General features: G+C 37.1%; 3 protein-coding genes across 4 annotated transcripts; 2 read left to right on the top strand and 1 right to left on the bottom strand.

The window, feature by feature from the left end:
* Nucleotides 1–32: 32 nt before the first annotated feature.
* On the top strand, nucleotides 33–5,301 carry rfc4 (replication factor C (activator 1) 4). 2 transcript variants are annotated; one of them, XM_055184086.2, is made up of 11 exons: nucleotides 33–177; nucleotides 1,878–1,998; nucleotides 2,177–2,255; nucleotides 3,472–3,551; nucleotides 3,630–3,749; nucleotides 3,831–3,974; nucleotides 4,082–4,202; nucleotides 4,351–4,476; nucleotides 4,548–4,628; nucleotides 4,849–4,962; nucleotides 5,035–5,301. In XM_055184086.2, the coding sequence occupies exons 1-11, from the start codon at nucleotides 162–164 to the stop codon at nucleotides 5,128–5,130; spliced, it is 1,098 nt and encodes a 365-aa protein (XP_055040061.2). In that variant the 5' UTR covers nucleotides 33–161; the 3' UTR covers nucleotides 5,131–5,301. The 2 variants fall into 2 exon arrangements, with proteins under 2 accessions (XP_055040061.2, XP_055040062.2); XM_055184087.2 differs by lacking the exon at nucleotides 33–177 and adding an exon at nucleotides 1,533–1,691.
* A 691-nt stretch (nucleotides 5,302–5,992) lies between these two features.
* On the bottom strand, nucleotides 5,993–8,966 carry plaat1 (phospholipase A and acyltransferase 1). Its single transcript, XM_055184092.2, has 5 exons — nucleotides 8,393–8,966; nucleotides 7,314–7,369; nucleotides 6,937–7,075; nucleotides 6,566–6,834; nucleotides 5,993–6,481 (listed from the first exon to the last, which is right to left on the bottom strand). Exons 2-5 carry the CDS (start codon nucleotides 7,344–7,346, stop codon nucleotides 6,383–6,385), a joined length of 540 nt encoding a protein of 179 aa, XP_055040067.2. The 5' UTR covers nucleotides 7,347–7,369; nucleotides 8,393–8,966; the 3' UTR covers nucleotides 5,993–6,382.
* Nucleotides 8,967–9,077: 111 nt separating this feature from the next.
* Nucleotides 9,078–18,751, top strand: ankrd13c (ankyrin repeat domain 13C). The gene is given in 13 exon segments (XM_055184085.2): nucleotides 9,078–9,526; nucleotides 10,466–10,507; nucleotides 11,464–11,568; nucleotides 13,980–14,065; nucleotides 14,264–14,309; nucleotides 15,321–15,387; nucleotides 16,169–16,313; nucleotides 16,415–16,546; nucleotides 16,621–16,782; nucleotides 16,863–16,942; nucleotides 17,073–17,171; nucleotides 17,245–17,345; nucleotides 17,438–18,751. Coding segments are annotated over 13 exon segments (1,479 nt in total). The 5' UTR covers nucleotides 9,078–9,243; the 3' UTR covers nucleotides 17,569–18,751.
* Nucleotides 18,752–19,402: the final 651 nt, after the last annotated feature.

The following is a 19,402-nucleotide window of genomic DNA, read 5'->3' as shown; positions in this document are numbered from 1 at the left end:
ACCTGAGACCATCACAAACACCACACAAGAGCTGTGGGCCAGATGGAGAGCAGTGATGATGATGATGATGATGAACAGTGGTGGGAATGAAGATGATGATGTTTATGGACAGCAGAGATGAAGGTTATAGACAGGGGTGATGAAGATGATGGACAGATGTGATGAAGATGATCTCAGGTTCGTCAGTGGCTCCTCGTCATGCGTTATTTGTCTGATACTGACGCGATATCGATGAGTCTGATCAGGATGTCATATATAGAGAGAAACGTGTGTTTATCTGTTATAACGCTCTGCTAATCAGCGCATGCGCATCATCTCCGCGTTTAGGTGGATGCTCGCGCTCCTCGGCATCAGTTATTGATGAGCTATCGATCAGATTGATCGGATTCAGGCTGCGGGACTCCAGGCCGGGACTCGCTCGAAGAAAGGCTGTTCTGTTGTCTCTCGGTGTTTTAATGCTGATGTTTAATCTGACGAGGGCGTTTAATCAGATGTCTGATCAGATGTCAGTGTTTTATTGATCCGCGTTCATTCGGGCGGTTCGTGAACATGCGCAATAAAACGCCTCCAAAAACTGTCTAAAACTGGGTCCCGCGGGGCTCGTGCCGCTCCACATCCACAAAAACAAACACACGGACATCAGGTGACGCACAAAAGTAAAAACTTTGAGAAAACTGAAGATGTAAAAGAAAGAGCCTGTCCGCTGTTTGAAAGAGACGAAGCAAAAACACTGAGCGTGTAATGACGCAATGACGCACGACGGCGCAGACCAAACTAATAGATCGCAAACACACTGTTCACAGACAATAAAATTTCAATTTTTTATGACTTTGTATAAATTATGAGGACAAACGCAGAGCGAGTAATACAAAAATGCATTCATTCTAAATAGACAGTAATTAAAAAAAACAAATGTACTGGCTTTCATGTTTAAGGAAAAACTATAACATTTTCTCATGTTTAAAACTGATAAAATGATTGATTCCAAAATCAAATAATTTTATTGAATATTGTCTTAAATTTGACATCACTCCCACTAAAAATTGATGCAACAACGTCCAGCTGTGTGGGGACAAAACTAAAAGAGCACCGAGATACCGATCACACGTCACGTCCATCACGCATCAAACATCTCAGTGGCTGTGATATGAATAAACATGGAGTGATTTCTTCACCTAAATCACTGTAAAACTACAAACACGAAGAAAACACTCAGTTAAATAACACATGATGATAACTCTATTTAGCATGAATAAATGTCAAAGTCCGTGCACTGTCATGCAGTGATCCGGCAGACATGAGGGCGAACTCCAATTTACAGTGATCCTCCCTATACCCTATTCCCGTCGAAGACCAAAGCTCTGGCTGTGTAAACTCTGCAGGGAGTAGCGCAGTTGTGTCTAATAGTGTGGCCGATTAAAATACATTTGGCGAATGGAGCCATGAAAAACTCTTTAATTTTCTCTTTATCTGGAGAGACTTTTCCGAAGTGCCCTTCAAGGGGGCAAAAACGCCGTTTGGTATTCTCCAATGCAGCAGCAAACGGCGCGCGGTAGTGACGTCAGCGCGCTGACATATTTGCGCGACTGGCGGGAATCTGTTGCATCGCAGTGTCAACAACTCCGAAGTTTATTTTATTTCATAGAGATTTATTTTGATTTACTTTCATTCGTAGGTCTGGATTGCTTTATGTAAGCGCATATCTGAATTTATTATTCCAGTTTGGAGGTCAAATTAACGTCAAGGGAAAAAGATTAATTCAATATTAATAATACATTATGATTATTATGAACATTTATAATATATTCTATTATTTGAGTATTAAAATGATTGTCATCTCTGTTGATATAGAGTATGTGTGTTGTGTTTATATGCAGGAGGAGATATGCAGGCGTTTTTGAAAGGTGCTTCATCACAGAGTGTTAAAGCTCAGAAACCATCATCATCATCATCAGGTGGAGAGAAGAAACAGAGAGCTGTTCCCTGGGTGGAGAAATAGTGAGACATAGTTCTGTTATAATCATGAGATGGTTTATTTATTTATTATGTGTTCTTTGCTAAGCTAAGCTGTTGTAATGAATATATGTTCACTAATAGACTATATGTTCACTAATAGACAGGTTTGGTCATACTAACACCTACTAAGTCATAATCTGGTGATGTTTTTGATCTACAGTAGACCCAAGTGTGTGGATGAAGTTGCCTTTCAAGAGGAGGTGGTGGCAGTACTGAAGAAATCTCTAGAGGGCGCTGATGTGAGTGATTTTTCACCGTGATGCACTACATCTCTCTTCTTCAGTGGGTTTTAAAGGTGCCAAACTATATTTATGTAGGCATAGATGAATAATAAGAGCTCTGTTCATGTTAATGACATATCATGAGCCTCAAACACGATTGTTTGCTCCTCCTTATGTAAACTTAAGGAGCATGCAAAAGGCAGCTGGAAAACAGATCAATCTTAACATAACACCAACTGTGACGTTACAGTCGAGATGTACGCCCAACATTAAATTAATTACAATGATAAAAACAAAGTTGTGACTGCTGAGTTAGCTCTATATGCTAGTTAATGCCATATGCTAGTTAATTCTATATGCTAGTTAATGCTAGTTTAGGCTGAAGTTCTACTATTGACGCTACAGTTACGTTTTGCAGGTCCATACTGAAAAAAACAACACAAATTTAATACTCAGAAACGTCCATTAACAATCTCCAAACAATTGATTATTCCTCAAAATCTGATCCAGACTCAAACATAAGATCTGTTTACACACACACAGAGCTACTGAAGGAGAAACAGCTAATCAGAGCAGAGCTCAACATTATTATTCATGACTCTTTCAAATAAGGTAATAATAGACCATTTCATTATAAAGACAAATCCTAGGGTTGTAAATGAACATGTAAAACTGACTGTGGATCATTTTTGCACTTAATAAAGCCACAAACCTTCTGTGTAGTTATCAGAGAATAATTGAACAGATTATTACAATGCATTTTTTGGCACATTTAAGTACTAAGGCACCTGGAAAATCTTTTTTTGATAATTGAATGTAAATAAGGAACAATAAGAGAACCTCGCATGTGCACACTCTCCAAAGCACAGAATCTGCTCTTTCTCTCTCACACAGGATTATAACACAAGTGTGCTCACAAACAACATGTCTTCTTGTTACCACACTTCATTTTAAAATAATCTGTAGAATAGTTGTATACTTAAAAAAAAAAAACACTGTCGTCATTATTTGTCCTGGACTTCTACTTTTAAAGCTAGGGATTAATCGAGTTATTAACAAAACCAGTAGTCATCAAATGCAGAGGTAATTATTCAATGTAATAAAAGAGTTTAAACATTCATATAGTCTTACAAATACAATCGGCCCTTTGAGAGCAACCGTAATACTGATTTGGGTCAGGATGAAATGAACTTTGACACCCCTGATCTAAAGAGTCACATTTCTTGGTTTGCAGCTTCCCAACCTGCTGTTTTATGGCCCTCCTGGAACCGGAAAAACCTCCACGATCCTCGCCGCTGCAAGAGAACTCTATGGGTAAAAGCTTTGAATTCTGGACCTGTTTAAATCTCTCTGCACAGAGCGTCCTGATTTATTCTCCTTTTCTGTGTGTAGACCCGAGCTGTACCGACAAAGAGTTCTGGAGCTTAATGCGTCTGATGAGCGAGGCATTCAGGTGGTGCGTGAGAAGGTGAAAAACTTTGCCCAGCTGACGGTGGCGGGCACGAGGCCGGAGTAAGTAACTGACCCATCTGTTTCAACACTCCTAGACTGATGCTGTGTTTTTACGTTTTTTTCTCTTTTTTTTAATCCCAGTGGAAAGCCTTGTCCACCATTTAAAATAATCATCCTGGACGAAGCGGATTCCATGACTTCTGCTGCTCAGGCGGCTCTCAGACGCACCATGGAGAAAGAGTCTCGGACCACACGTTTCTGCCTCATCTGTAACTACGTCAGCAGGTCGGTGCGAATCTAACACACAGACACGTGCCTCTCTTCATATACACGCCAAAAGAGATTGAAACACGACCATGAGCTTCTTCCACTGACTCGCTCTCTCATTTCAGAATCATTGAGCCGTTGACTTCAAGATGCTCCAAGTTTCGCTTTAAACCTTTGGCCAATGACATTCAACGGGAACGTCTGCTTGAGATCTGTGAAAAAGAAAATCTCAAGTACAGCAAAGAGGTAAACGCCACATCAGACACCCATATTTATTAATAAACTATAAATGATGTCTGTGAAGCTGCTTTTATTTACAAAGTACTTGATTTACTGTAATAGTAATTCATTGAAGGTAATATAACAGTGAAAAGTGTTGTGGTGTCTCCTGAAGGGAATTGAAGCTCTGGTGCACGTATCAGAAGGTGATCTCAGGAAAGCCATCACATATCTCCAAAGTGCTGCGAGACTCAACTCTGAGCGGGAAATTACTGAAAAAATCATCATCGAGATCGCTGGGGTGAGTGCGGACTGGAGACTTGTTCAAGACTACCACTGTTTGAGTTCCTAAAACTAGTTTTTCTTTTTAAGGTGGTTCCACCTAAAGTGATTGAAAACGTATTGCAGATCTGTTACAAAGGTCATTTTGAAAAGCTGGAGCTTGCGGTGAAGGTGAGAGTAAATCCTCCTGTGGTCTCTCCATTAATAACATGTTTTTAAGAACTAATGTTGAATTCCTCTGATTGAGTTACACAACAGAAAGTTATCCACAACCTCAAAAACATCATAACAGTGTTATTAGAAAAGTCAGACAGTAGCTTTGTGTGGGGAAAATCTACATGTAAAGCATCATTTGATGGTCTTAATCTAAACCAGGTCTTTAATTGTACAGGATTTGATTGATGAGGGTTACGCTGGAACAAATATTCTTAACCAGTTACATGAAGTCATCATTGAAGAGAAGCTGAATGATAAGCAGAAATCTGTGATCACAGAGAAAATGGCTGTAAGTAAAGCAGTCTGGACACATCTGGTGTAGTATTAATGTTCATTATTAATGGATGTTTGTGTGTTTCAGGAGGTGGATAAGTGTCTGACTGACGGTGCAGATGAGTATCTACAGTTACTGAGTCTCTGCTCTGTTATTATGCAGCAGGCCATACAGAACACATAAACTCTTGACCAATCAGCATCTCTGTTTCATAACACCTGAACTCTTGACCAATCAGCATCACCTCTGGGTTTATCATCACTGTTGTTGCTCTGTTTAATGTATGGCTGCCCTGGTTGTGCTCAAAAATTTTTCTACACTTTGAGTTTGTAATAAAAACATTATTTTCAACAATGTTTCTTAAAGGTTATATTTAAACAGACACTACACCAAATGGGTGAAGGTTTCTCTAATGTTACAGTAACTTGAACTTCTCAACAATCTAGAGGTTTTTATTCATTAAAAATAAATGTAGATATCAATTTTGTGCCATACATCTATGTCAGAGTTTTTGTCAATTTAAGAGTGCATAGCGAGCGTTAACATAAACTGTGCAAATTTCTTAGGTAAAACTTTACCTGATCACACTGTCGATAACTGAATTATTACAATAACTTAACCCTAACATATGAATGTAATCTGTAGAGAAGACTGAGATGTTTGTGGTTGTAGGCAGATCCTCAGGTTGGTCTTAAAGGTGCTGTAGAAAGTAGCAGAGCAGAGCTCAACATTATTATTCATGACCCTTTCAAATAAGGTAATAATAGACCATTTCATTATAAAGACAAATCCTAGGGTTATAAATGAACATGTAAAACTGACTCTGGATCATTTATGCACTAAATAAATGTAAAATTAAATCTGAATAAATAAATACAGTCACTTTAAATAATAACAATCATTTGCAACATTTCTAATGTTTATGGCAGTTTTTCAAGCCACCTTGGTTAACAGAAGCATCAGATTAATTAAAAAACTTACTTACTTAGTAACTTTACTTTTGAATTGTACTGTACATATTAATAAAATAAAATGAAAAAGACAATTACTAAAGACTTCATTTTTATTATTTGTTAAAAAGTTCTGTCCATTTCCACACACAAGACTAGTGTATAGGGTTAAATAGTGTATAGTTTCTTTTTGAAATGTTTTTGTATATAATTCATTTCAATGAATGCTTTATTGTGGCCTCACTCAAACATGTCCAAAATCATATTAAATTGTTAACAAATATAATAAAGTAGTAAACTATGGGCTAATAGAGTGCCACAGGGAGGGATGATGTATTTTTGTACACTGGTTCTCTCGCCAAAAAGCCCATTCATTTTTCCCATAGACTTTTGGTGCTTTATTCACTGCAGTCTATAGTCAGTTTATTTAAATGAAAAGTCTAGCAGCAAACCTAATTCAGATGAGTTTATGTGTTGAGTGTTTCTCAAGGTCTGTTCCTGGATCGTGTGTTGATGAGTCCCAACACTGAGAAAGCACTCGCTGCAGCTGTAACTATACTCATCGCTCCTATAGCTCGAGACGCCTGTGTGGACACACACAATATCACACATATTATCTCATATTAAACAGCAGTTCTGGGTAGAACCAGAGGAGGATATAGACAGACCTGTTCAGAGACGCCCTCCCCGTAACGAAGCAAAGTCACAAAGTGTTCACAGTTGCTGCCCAACAGGTCATATGACACTTCTTGTCCAATGAGGTGTTGAGCTTGTTGTATGATCTCACAGACAGGTAAAGGTGTATGATTGTCGTCATATTTATTGTTGATCCTGTATGAATCTCCTCCCACCACCTCCTTTAAAAGCTGCATGCGGACCACCGCCTTACGACTGAAGACGGACTTCACGCTGGACACGGCTGCGGCTTGACTCTCATCTGACAGCAGAAAACACATGGCGATAATGAATGATGTAAAGACAACCCGTGTTATATCTTTGCGTGTGTGTGTGTATATGAACACTGAGATGTTATACTGACCCACGGGTGTGAGGTTGATTATATAACCATCACCCAGGTAAAGAGCCCAGTGCTGATAGGCTGGTCTGAAGATCTCAATGAGGTCACCAGGTTGAGGTTCCTCATTGGATTGATAATGATCAGGTTCACTTGAGGCCATCTCATAAAAACAGAGAAATTCAAGAAAAATTTAATATGATCCCAATAAATGGAAGCAGAGTAAATAAACAGTAGAGAAGATAAAAGGACAATAACACAACACATCCCATTTACAAGATTCAAAATATCTAAGTTCATAGGTCAACATTCATTTCATTTATTATAAACACAGCTGCATTCAGCTCCTTCACAATCATTTGTAAATATGTATAATTTGATAAATGTGATCATTTACTTACATTACTAGTTCTTTTAGGTTGGTTATCCATCATCCCACAGTATAATTCTGCACATTCTGAAGGAAGAATCGACAGCTGTTTTAAATCATTGTATTATTCACTCGTCTTTACTTACACCTAAACTGTGTTTGTTTATTAGATTCACTTGTGTTTGTTAGCTACACTAAAATATTTAGTTTAAAGTTTAACTTAAGTACCACAATGAAATAAAGAACCCTGGTGAAAAATATCTATTTCAAATTTCATATTTTACTTTTCAATAGTACATTACAAATATACTAACAATACCATATTTAAATATATTAAAAGTATACTTCTAACACATTTGTACTTATTTTTACAATTAAACTTTTAACATACTTCAAAATACTTACAATTTAGTATATTTTCTAAAAGTAAACTTTTTTATTTGCAATTGTTAAAGTGTACTGATAATAACTTTGTTTTAAAATATATTTTAGGTATACTTTATCTGTATCCTAAAGTTATCATTATAACAATGCACTAAAAGCATATTACTAAAATACATTATTTAGTATCCTTTAGAACAGTATATGTATTGTACATATGTATATTACTTATATTATTTTTTATGGAGAATTAACGCATATCGTATTGCGTATTTCAAAATTAAATATACTTTTTCACTAGGGAATATAACTATGTTAATGTTAGTAAATTGAAAAAGGCAAAGAATGTTGTAGTAACACAGAACAACACACACACACACACACACACACACACACACACACACACAATGAACAGGTTCTTTAAATGCTTTCACAATAGCCTGGAAATAAAAGGGAAACAACTGGAAAAAAAACAACTGCATAATAAGTCTAACCACTAGTTAACTGGTATATAATAATATAATATTCAATGGAAATCTGTAATTGCACTAATGTTTTAAACGAAAACATTTTGTAATAACCAGTTAAGTTTGAATTATGAGAAAATTAAATTCTCTGTCATGTTACCAACATCAATCATCTCCACATATTTAAATAAACCTTTCAAAAATCAGTGAGTCCTTCGAGTAACTAAACATATATTTAAAGTTAGGGTTAAACAATACTTACTTATAAGCAGATGTCATGATGACTTTTAAACCTCCATTAGATGTCCGTTTGATTGAAATGAAATAAGTGTGAAATTTGTCTTGTGTAACCTAATAATGAGAGTTGAGAGAAACTCACTGAAGAACTACAGCTGATGATGAGAATGACGTCACTGACCTCACTGACCTGTGACTGCACGCGCGGCATGAATCACCACACATTCAAACAACTGCATTTTACTCTTGTTTGTGTGCTAATCTTGCTCATTAACTTGACATTGTTTACCGCGAATATTTTTGATATTTGTAGGTTCCTCATTTATACAGTATGTCGCTTTTTATTCAAAATGTAAATGAAATGGAGACAAAATAACTTTAAGAATGTCCAGCAGGTGTCAGCAGCGGACAGTGCGCATGTCCAGACTATCTCCTTTAACACTGAAATCATAAAAATGATTGTCCCGCTCTGTAAACAGGAATTTATTATACTATGATGAAAATAACTTATGTAAAATATGTAATGTTATTACAGCCCCTTTTGTGTATTCCACACTTTGTTCCTGTCTGAAAAACAGAAGCGCTCACTCACTCTCGCGAGGTTATCTCTTCTCGCGATTGTTTCTTTGCAATGAGGGCGAGCCTCTTTCGTTCTCGCGAGATCACCTCCTGCCTCTATTCCACACCGCGAGTGATTCTCGCGAGAGCTGGAGCGGAAGATGGCAGATGGCTCTAGCTCGTAGGGTGTGAGTGTCGTTTGTTTACCGTTCGACGCGTCGCTCCGGTGTGTGTTTCGTTCCAGTCAGTTTCCGTCGAGTCACCGGAGCGTGTTCATGTTGTGCGGGCTGCTGTTCTACACCGCTCATCTGTGTCAGTATGACGGGGGAGAAGATCCGCTCGGTGCGCAAAGAGCGCAAGTCGGGTTTGGATCTGCTGGAGCCGGACGAGGAGCCGGCGGCCACCGGGCCCATCAAAGCCAACAAAACCAACAAGATCTTCAGTAGCAGCAACAATCATAAGATCATCCGATCCAATTCACAGCAGAACCACAGCGAATCTGAGAGCGCGTATCCCGTGCACGAGTGTGTGTTCAGAGGCGACGTGCGGAAGCTGTCATCGCTCATCCGAACCCAGAATATCGCGCAAAAGGATGTGCACGGTGAGACATACACGATCTAGAACCACTGTAACCCACAACAAACTATTTCACCATCAATAACATGGTGATCTAGACATAACATAGTGATGATGTGCTGATCAAGAACCCCGTTGACCCACAAACATAGTGATGATGCGCTGATCTAGAACCCAAATGATTCCGAACCGCAGAGATCTGAGTGAACCAATACCGTAGTGATGATAATGATTCAAAACCATTTTAATCTAGAACAGTGATTGAATGTTTTATGTTTCACAACTTCAAAAGAATTAAAGAGAAATTCCACGGTGATCAATTAAACTAGTGCTACTGAACCTTGTTTTACTGAACTTAACCGAGTCATATCAGACTAGTTAGCTCCCTATCTGCATCGTGCAGCTCTTTAAGATGTGACAGACTCATTTTTTTCAATCTTTGTTGTCTTCAGTTTTACATGAGAGAAATACATGCAGCATCTTTGTCATTGTTTATCATTCTTTACATTTGTTGAATGGTGTAGTACTTTACCTAAACATTAGATTCGATTTCTGGTTTGTAAAACACAAAACAAAAGTAAAAAGTGTTTGTAGAAACTTCTGTAGTGTGTAAAATGTTTTAAAAGTCAATCTGAAAAGAGTCGTGCTTGATAATCAGTTTATCCTTGAAGTCATTTCTGATTCATTGAATCTCTCTGAATTATGAAGAACCAGACTCAATTCTGCTTTATAGACATCATGAGCTTTGTTGTTTTGATTGTTTCAGATGTTTTCAGGACTCAAAGGTGAACTGTACAGACCCACATTTATGTCTCTGGAGAAATGCAGAGGAAATGTAAAATAAGTTTGATTGTGTGTTTGTACAGTTCATGTCTGAACACAGCTGTATGTTCATTAGTGTACAGTAAGAGTGTTGAAAGTCTATAATCTCTTTATTTAATGAGGATTTATTCATCTTTTACAGGTAACACACCTCTGCATCTGGCTGTTATGATGGGTCATAAAGGTGAGTCAAGGCTGTGTAATGTAACTAAACTGATCTGTAATGATGACTTGTGTTGACACGTGATCATTGTAAACTGATTCATATAAACACACAGGATCTGTACGGTGGAATTTGAGGGAAGAATTTAGGCCAATGGATTTGTTTAATTGTACCAAGCAATAAATGTTCTTGCCAAATCCTAAAATAGTCTCATACATCATAGTTCTTCTTGTGGAGTTTACTTGACAGGTTTAGTTTACACATTGATTGATATGTAAGTAATGTACAGATGTTTGTGGTGTAATGTCAGAAGAACTGAATCACTGCCATCTCTCTATGATATAAATACACCCCACCCTAAATACACCTGTGACCTGTCTCCATCAAACGTCACACAACTCCACCCGTATCAAAGAGAATGAGGTTTAACCTGACCTGAGATCACATTAACTCACAAATAACCACAACAAAATGGAGCCCACTGTTTATCTTCTTCTTTTGTTTTTTGCTGCCAACATGAAGACAAGATGAAGTGTGTGACAGATTGTGTGTGTGTGTGTGTGTGTGTGTGTGTGTGTGTGTGTGTGTGTGTGTGACAGTGGAAATCTAGAGTAAGACATCTTCAGAGCAAATGAATGTGCTTTTTTTGTGACCACTGCAGATGATAAATGAAGCTCCTGGGCCGGCTTTAATGTTTAAATTGGGTGTTGTGTTTTAATGGTACGGTTTCCTTTTTGTAGCTCATCTAGTAAGAGGTGTGATGTGTGCGTGTGTGTGCGTGTGTGTGTGCGTGTGTGCATAATGACACAAATAATAAAACAACAGATATATTGTTGATAAAGTGACATTTACAGTAGAGCAGTTAGATGATGTGTAATGGCAAGAGATTTTTGTTAGTGAATGAGTTTTTACAGACATGATGAGTTTCTTGTTAATGAAATGTTCAGTATGTGATGAATTGTGTTTGTGTTGATCAGAATGTGCTCATCTTCTGCTGGCCCATAATGCACCAGTAAAGGTGAAGAACGCTCAGGGCTGGAGTCCACTCGCTGAAGCCATCAGTTATGGAGATCGTCAGATGAGTACGTTCTGTGTGTGTCGTGATGTGGTGACTGTGGTAAAGATTTGTGTGTGATATCTAACAGATGTTTTCTATATGACATATCTGATCTAGGGCTGCATAACAACTAATCTTTGCAGAATACAAGGCTCATATATGTGTGTGTGTGTGTAGTGTGCATAATAATTCTGTTTATATAAATACACACACAAAAAAATGTGTATTTATTAGGTATGCATATTTATATATCAATTATATATAGACGGTTTCCGCATAGCAACATAAACACGCGGCTTTCGTGGTCATGATTAGCTTAAGCCAGGACTAGGCCTTGGTTTAACTACTAATGTAACTGGTTTGAACAAACATGCTTACTAAAAACATTACTGGCGTGCATTTTGAGTTAAAGGGCATTGATGTATTTTAAGATGTGTCAGTGCAAGTTGTTTTCAGTTTGAACAGCTCTTACATTTATTTTAGTCTAGGTTTAGTCTAGTCCCTGTCTAGGAAACCACCCCTAAGAGTTCAGTTTCAGCAACTAGTCAGACCATTAAACAAACAGAAACCGGAAGTAAAGTTCAGACCAGACACTTATCGCGTCAGTGCACGTGCACCCAATGAAATGGTCTATACATATAAATGTAGATACACATGTAAATATTTCTTAAATATATACATGCATGTGTGTGTGTTTGTATAAACAGAATTATTATGCACACACACACACACACACACACACACACACACACACATATATATGATGTAAACACAAACTTTTATTCTGCAAACGATTATTTGTTATGCAGCCCTAGTCTGATTACTTCCTTTTCATTCTTACAGTTTCATTTAAACTTACTAGAGTCATTTAAAATGTGTTCATGTGTTCCTATAAGACTTTATGTGGCGGTTTCCCAGAAAGGGATTAGACTAGTCCTAGACTAAAATAAATATAATAGCTGTCTAAACTGAAAACAACTTACACAGACATATCTTAAAATACACCAGTGCCCTTTGTTTTGACTCAAAATGCACACAAGTAATGTTTTTAATAAGGCATGTTTGTTCAAACTAGTTACATTTCCTAATTAAACTTAAGTCGTGGTTTAAAATAATCCCTGTCCGGGAAACCACCCCTATATGTTGTCTGTATAAAGGAGTATTAGAAAGCAGTTCTTATTAATTCAGTGTCTCTCTGAAGGCGGTTATGAATCAGTCGTGTGTGTTTGTGAGATGATATGAGTATGACACACACACACACACACACACACACACACACACACACACACACACACACACACACACACACCTAATAGATGAATGATATGATAGTGATGCTGTCAGATGAATCATTTGTCCATTTAGGCTGAAAGCTGTTAGATTTTCATGATCATGAGTTGTCTGTCATCATTCATCACAAGTGTCTGTCAGTCTATCTGATGGATTATTCTGTATGTAGGATTAACAGGAATGTTCTCTAGTTCTGGATGAGTTAAGTTAGTAATAGGATAATGAGTAAAATTAAATGTATGAGTGATTAAATAAGTTTGTGTAAATGTATATCCATATTACATCCTATAAGATGATCCAGTGAAGTGTAGTTGTGTATTTGTGTGTTGATAGAGAAAATGAGCTTGAATTTTATCAATGAAAGACTCTGTCATGTGTTCATCTTCACTAGATGATGGTTGAAGAATATAAACACTGCTTATCGTATTATTATTACTCACAGTACAGACACTTACTTTAGGACAATCCCAAAGCTTCTTCCTAATCTACGTAAACATCATTTTTGTCTTTGTTTTGTTGACTGAAGGCCTCATTGTGAATCTGATGTGGTATGATGGGATTATTAAAGTGTTATAGAGATGAAATAACATTGAAAATTGACACATTGATCCAAAGCAGCATTACAGACAAATAGAAAGAATAAATTAAACTAAAGAAACAAATGAGACCTTTTCATTGTTCTCACATTTAAAGATACTAACAAACATTGGTTTATCTGTCTGACCTTGACTTTAATATCAGAAACATACAGACTCTTTCTGTCTATGTGATTCACAACATTTACATTTAGTCATTTAGCAGACGCTTTTGTCCAATGCAACTTACAAATGAGGTAAACAATAAGATCAACACAAGAACAGCAAAGCATAAGTGCACTACAACACACTATACATAGCCAAGGGTTACTTAGTAAGGTTTTGTTTTTTTTAAACAAAATGTACAGATAAAGATGGAACATAGAGAAAGATATTAAGTAATGAATTAGTAAGTGAGATGTTTAGTGTCTTGATCGTGGCAGATCACAAACATTACACTTGACATTTCACTGCATCCTCTTACAGTATTGTCATATTGTGTGTTTGTGTTGAATCTTCATCAGATGAATGATGATGTTTTCATGCTTGATGACGTTTGTATTTCTTACAGTCACGGCTCTCCTGCGTAAACTGAAACAACAGTCACGAGAAAGTGTGGAGGATAAGAGACCTCGTCTGCTGAAAGCTCTGAAAGAGGTGAAGACTTTATCAGGAAATACTTCACTCAATATCTATGAAGGGTTATAACATGAATACTGTGATTCATGTTTGTCAGATAAAGAAATGAACATGTCGTAGTTCATGTAGCTGTTTTAAAGTTTGAATGAACACAATGATGTTGATGTATACAGCGCTGTATCTGTTATTCATTCAGTCCTGTTTGCTCTTCTTCAGCTTTGAGATTTTTATTTATAGCTTCACTGGGATTTTCAGAGCTGGGGTGAGTTCACATCTATCCATCATTTCTCTGTGTGTTTACTGGTTGGGATTGTTTATGAGTTTGAGGTCTTTGTGGGCGTGGCCTCATAAGTAAAACAGAGTTACTCCCCCTGCTGGTCAAACACTGGATATGTTTACATGCAGAACATTTTGTCAGTCCGACTAAATTGAATACGATTGCGGGTTATGACAATACAGTTTACATGCACACTAAACATTACAATTTAATTAAAATGTTGGTTTACATGTACATTATATAGAATCTGAACCCAAAGTCTACACAAGTGCACTGTCAGGGTTGCCAGATTTGCGTATCAAAACCATCCCAATAGACATTCAAAACTAGCCCAAAAGCATCCCAATGACTATTTACAGTCCAAATCCCAATAACTGATGTAATAACTTCAGTTCACGCTTATCTCTGGATAAATGTTCACAGCTGAGTTGGAGAAATTAAAGAGGTTTTCAGAGATAGGCAATGAAAACACACTTTTCCTAAAGGCTTTTATTGCTTTATTTTTTATTGCATGAACCCTACAGAATGTACAGCGTGTGACCCCTTTACCTAATTAATGCGTGTTGCTATTGCATGTTTATGTGACGTGATGCATAAGTAACAGAGTAAATATAAGATGTGAACTTAAGCACATTTCTTCTGCGCATGTGCACAAGGTATCTGATTGATACTGAAAATACTACCATTCATGAGTTTACACGCTTACTTTTCTCCTGATGATCAGATCACAGACTGGACTACACCACACATTTCAATACAATACAAATTTGCATCCAGTCGACCTCAATCGTATTGATTAAGGTGTTTACATGAAGACTTTTCAATCCGATTGATCCATCAATACCATTACGAACAGATGATTTGGTTCAATGTAAACATATACTGTCCATGACACAAGCGTCTTCTGTGGAGGACTGATGATGTTTTACATTCTGATGATCTCATGTCAGTGTCTTGCAGATGTGTATTTAGTTTTTGTTTTTTTAAATCCCACAGTGCCTTTACTTTCACGGATTTTACCCTCGGATGCCTGCAAGATCTACAAACAGGGTATTAACATCCGGTAAGTTAGATATCATTAATAAATACTTCTGTATGGTTTATTATTCAACTCCACACGATACAGTTGAACGAGAGTACATCGAGCTGTCATAGATCATCTTTAGTTTAACAGGTTTATATTTCTATATTAATAATAATGTGCTGTCTGTGGATCAGTAGATGAGATACTGTATTTACTCTGGTAAAGACTGAGTCATATTTATTTCATTGCAGATTATTTCTCTATCAATGACGGATGGTTTTACTCTATTATCTCTGTTTGAGTTTGACAGCCATTCATGGACAGATTTTGTTATTGGTTCATTACCCACAATTCTCTCTCTTCTGTTTGTAAATAAAAAATAAAAATTTTAGTCACCAGAATAATGATTTCGGATAAACATTTGAGTCTCTCGTTGTTTTCTGTTCCTGTTTAAAACTGTGTTGATTCTCACACATGTGCATGAATGAAAACAGTGTGTTGTATTGTATATTACAATTGTGTTATTTGATCGGTTCATTGTTTATAAAGTAGACATTGATTTAAAGCTCTGTGTCCTGAAAACACAGCAAGATTCACATATAAACAAGACAACTAGTAAAACCACAGTTTATTTAAAAAGAGAGAGAGTGTTTATGTCATTTATTTATGCTCATGTTGATTTTAACCTGTATGACAGTGAAGTTTAAGAAGTAAAGTAACAATCACTTATGAATGAAATGAAGTCAGATGTGTTTAAATGAATGAGCTGAGGACAGACACAGACGTGTTATCTTCTCATGTGTTTGTGTTTTTGTATTAGTTTGGACACGACACTAATTGATTTCACCGATATGAAGTGTCAGCGAGGAGATCTGAGCTTCATCTTCAACGGTGATGCACTTCCATCTGAGTCTTTTGTAGTTTTAGACAACGAGCAGAAGGTTTATCAGCGGATCCATCATGAAGTGAGTTTCAATCTCTACAAAGTTCTTATTACAGTAAACACCACTTACAGTTTAGTGTTAGTTTTACGTTCATATTTTAAATAAGTGATGATCTGTTTCAGGAATCAGAGATGGAGACAGAAGAAGAGGTGGACATCCTCATGAGCAGTGATATCTACTCGGCTACTCTTTCCACCAAATCCATCACCTTCTCACGGGCGCAGACGGGCTGGCTCTTCAGAGAAGATAAAACTGTGAGTTTATTAAACATCAGCTCTATGTGAGGTTTGTGTTTGGAAACTGAGCTCGTCATTGATCCTTGCCACAGGAACGCGTGGGGAATTTTCTAGCAGATTTCTACATGGTCAACGGTCTTGTTCTGGAGTCCAGAAAGAGACGTGAACACCTGACGGAGGAGGACATTCTGAGGAACAAGGCCATCATGGAGAGCTTCAGTAAAGGAGGAAATCTCATCGAGCAGAACTTCGAGGTGAGTTCAGTATCACGATGGTTAAAGTCATGTAAACAAGTGTCGTGTTTATGTTGTTTTTCTCTCTTTTTCTCTGATAGCCGGTGAGGCGTCAGTCACTGACCGCTCCCTCTCCTAACACTATATCCTGGGAGGAGTACATCAGCACAGAGACAGGAAAGTATGTGTAAAAATACACAAACACCACACGTGTGCTGCTGTAAAACACATCATGAGGATCTTTCAGTACAGTGCTGAAACATTGTGTTGTAAAATTGATCTGAAGGTAATAAACGGTGATGTCTCCTCAGAGCTCCTCATCTCGGCCGAGAGCTCGTGTGTAAAGAGAGTAAGAAGAACTTTAAAGCTACTGTAGCCATGAGTCAGGACTTTCCACTGGGCATTGAGTCGTAAGTTTGTGTTTATAGATGTCATTAAACATTAATATTCATTCAGATCGACCTCACTGGAGTTTCTTTACAGGTTATTAAATGTTTTGGAGGTGATTGCGCCGTTCAAGCACTTTAATAAACTCAGAGAATTTGTTCAAATGAAACTCCCACCTGGATTTCCTGTTAAATTAGGTAAGCACGCACACTTTCATATCATCTTATTTAATTGGATCTAATAATGAACATAGCATGTGTCCTGATGATGATGTGTTTCTCTACTGCAGACATCCCTGTGTTTCCCACCATCACTGCCACAGTGACCTTTCAAGAGTTTCGTTACGATGAGTTTGACGAGTCCATCTTTACGATTCCCAATGACTACAAAGAGGATCCCAGTAGGTTTCCTGATCTCTGAGCTGCTCTGAATCCCGCTCCGTTCCCCGACCTCACATTCATTTTTTCCCAGAGGTCTGAATTCAACATGGAAGAGACTGATGATGTTTGCTGATAAACTAGTTTGGTTTAGATAATACTTCATATCATCTGGATATAAAGGGATTGTGCTGAACTGACGGACGCTGCTGTCTGAAAACACCTGACTGTGTGAACGGCGCACTACATTATTAAACACTGTGCTGAGAGACATCCAGGAGCTCTCGCTCGGTACAGTCATGTTACTTTAAACACAGCGACGTGGACACCTGAGCTGTCACTATAAACATCTGGTCTGACAGTAAACGTGGCATTATAAGTTATTACATAAGCCTCCTTTTCAGATATATCTTTGTAAACTTGTATACTTCACTTAATGAAAAGCTGTATATTTAAGAGTGAAGCAGAAGACTTGTGTATATGATCTGAACTGTATGAAAACATCACAACCTGTGTGTCATTCATTTCTTAACACTTTTTTGTGCAAATTGTAAATAGCACTTTTCTTCCCAATTCTGCTTGTTCTTCATGTTTTTGTTGCATTATGGGAAATGTGTTTTCACACGGGCTCACACTTCACAGGATTCGGTTGTTTTCTTACTCCGATCTTTCTCACTTCCTAACTAATATTGTTGTTGTTGTTGTTAACAGGGAGAATCTACAGGTCCAGAATTGAACAGAACTGTCAGAAATAATTGCTTTGACTTTATTTTCACCTTGACAGACGGATGTAAATACATTTAAATTTAAAGGCGTTTTCAAATGTAGTGTATAACTGAGAAGTATGTTTATAGAGATAATCGTGTATAAATGTTTCCGAGAGTTCAGTGATGGTCTGACTGTTTTCTCGCTCTTTGCTGTGTGCTAAAGGAAAGATGTTCATGTCAAGTTTGCACCGGCGGTCTCTCAATGGGGAATTTCCAGTTTTATGTTCCTTTTCTTTTCCAGAATAAAAACAAGCCGAAACATTTCCATGTGCCACCATTGGCTAATGTGAAAGACGTCTTTAGTTTACTACCGACTTATTTTAATGTGTTTAATGTCTCTTTTTACTTTTGTTTTATGCCGAATACTCTTCAGAAAAGCATTGAAGTTTGTTGTGTCAACCTGGAAAAGTTTTACATGACAAATTGTAATTAATAAAAATATCCACATATCAAACCACAGGGCTTGTGTGACAGTAAAACTATCTGGTCTTACTAGTGAAATATTACTAAAATATTGAATGATATATAGACCTACTACTAAACAATGAACATGTGACACAGGCAGATTTCCTGACGATGAGCTTAATGCTTTATTATTATTATTGATGACATCATTATCTGTACAGTCTAGTCAAACTGAAGGTCATGTGTTAATATAAAGAAACATTTCATTCACACATGAAAACAAAAGACCAAGCTTGATGTAGATCCATTACTGTCAGGAGAAACACACCTTATGTGTGTATACTTCAGCTAAATCATATAGTGTGATTGTTAAATAATCATTTCAAATGTGATGTAACCATCTATCATCAATGCGCTTAAATTAAATATTTAACCATCAATCATGTAATGCATCTAAAAAGTGAATTTGAATTTATTATGTCTTTATTAAACAGTAATAACGTGCCAGACCAAATGAAAACATATTGTTGTATAATTTATAATAGTACTTTTCTGTAGCCTAGGATATAAAGAAGTATAGAATGGATAAAAGCATAGAAACTGGCAACTATAAAATATACCATTGTAATAACATACAGGTCATCTGGGTCAGTCTGTCTATCATAAAAGATAAGAGATGCCGGTGTTGTGTCGAAGTCTGTTCCC

The sequence above is a fragment of the Misgurnus anguillicaudatus genome, chromosome 14, assembly GCF_027580225.2.
Source record: "Misgurnus anguillicaudatus chromosome 14, ASM2758022v2, whole genome shotgun sequence".
NCBI classification, from domain to species: Eukaryota; Metazoa; Chordata; class Actinopteri; order Cypriniformes; family Cobitidae; genus Misgurnus; species Misgurnus anguillicaudatus.
Note: the sequence above shows the minus strand (reverse complement) of the source record. Positions and strands in the feature narration are given on the sequence as shown.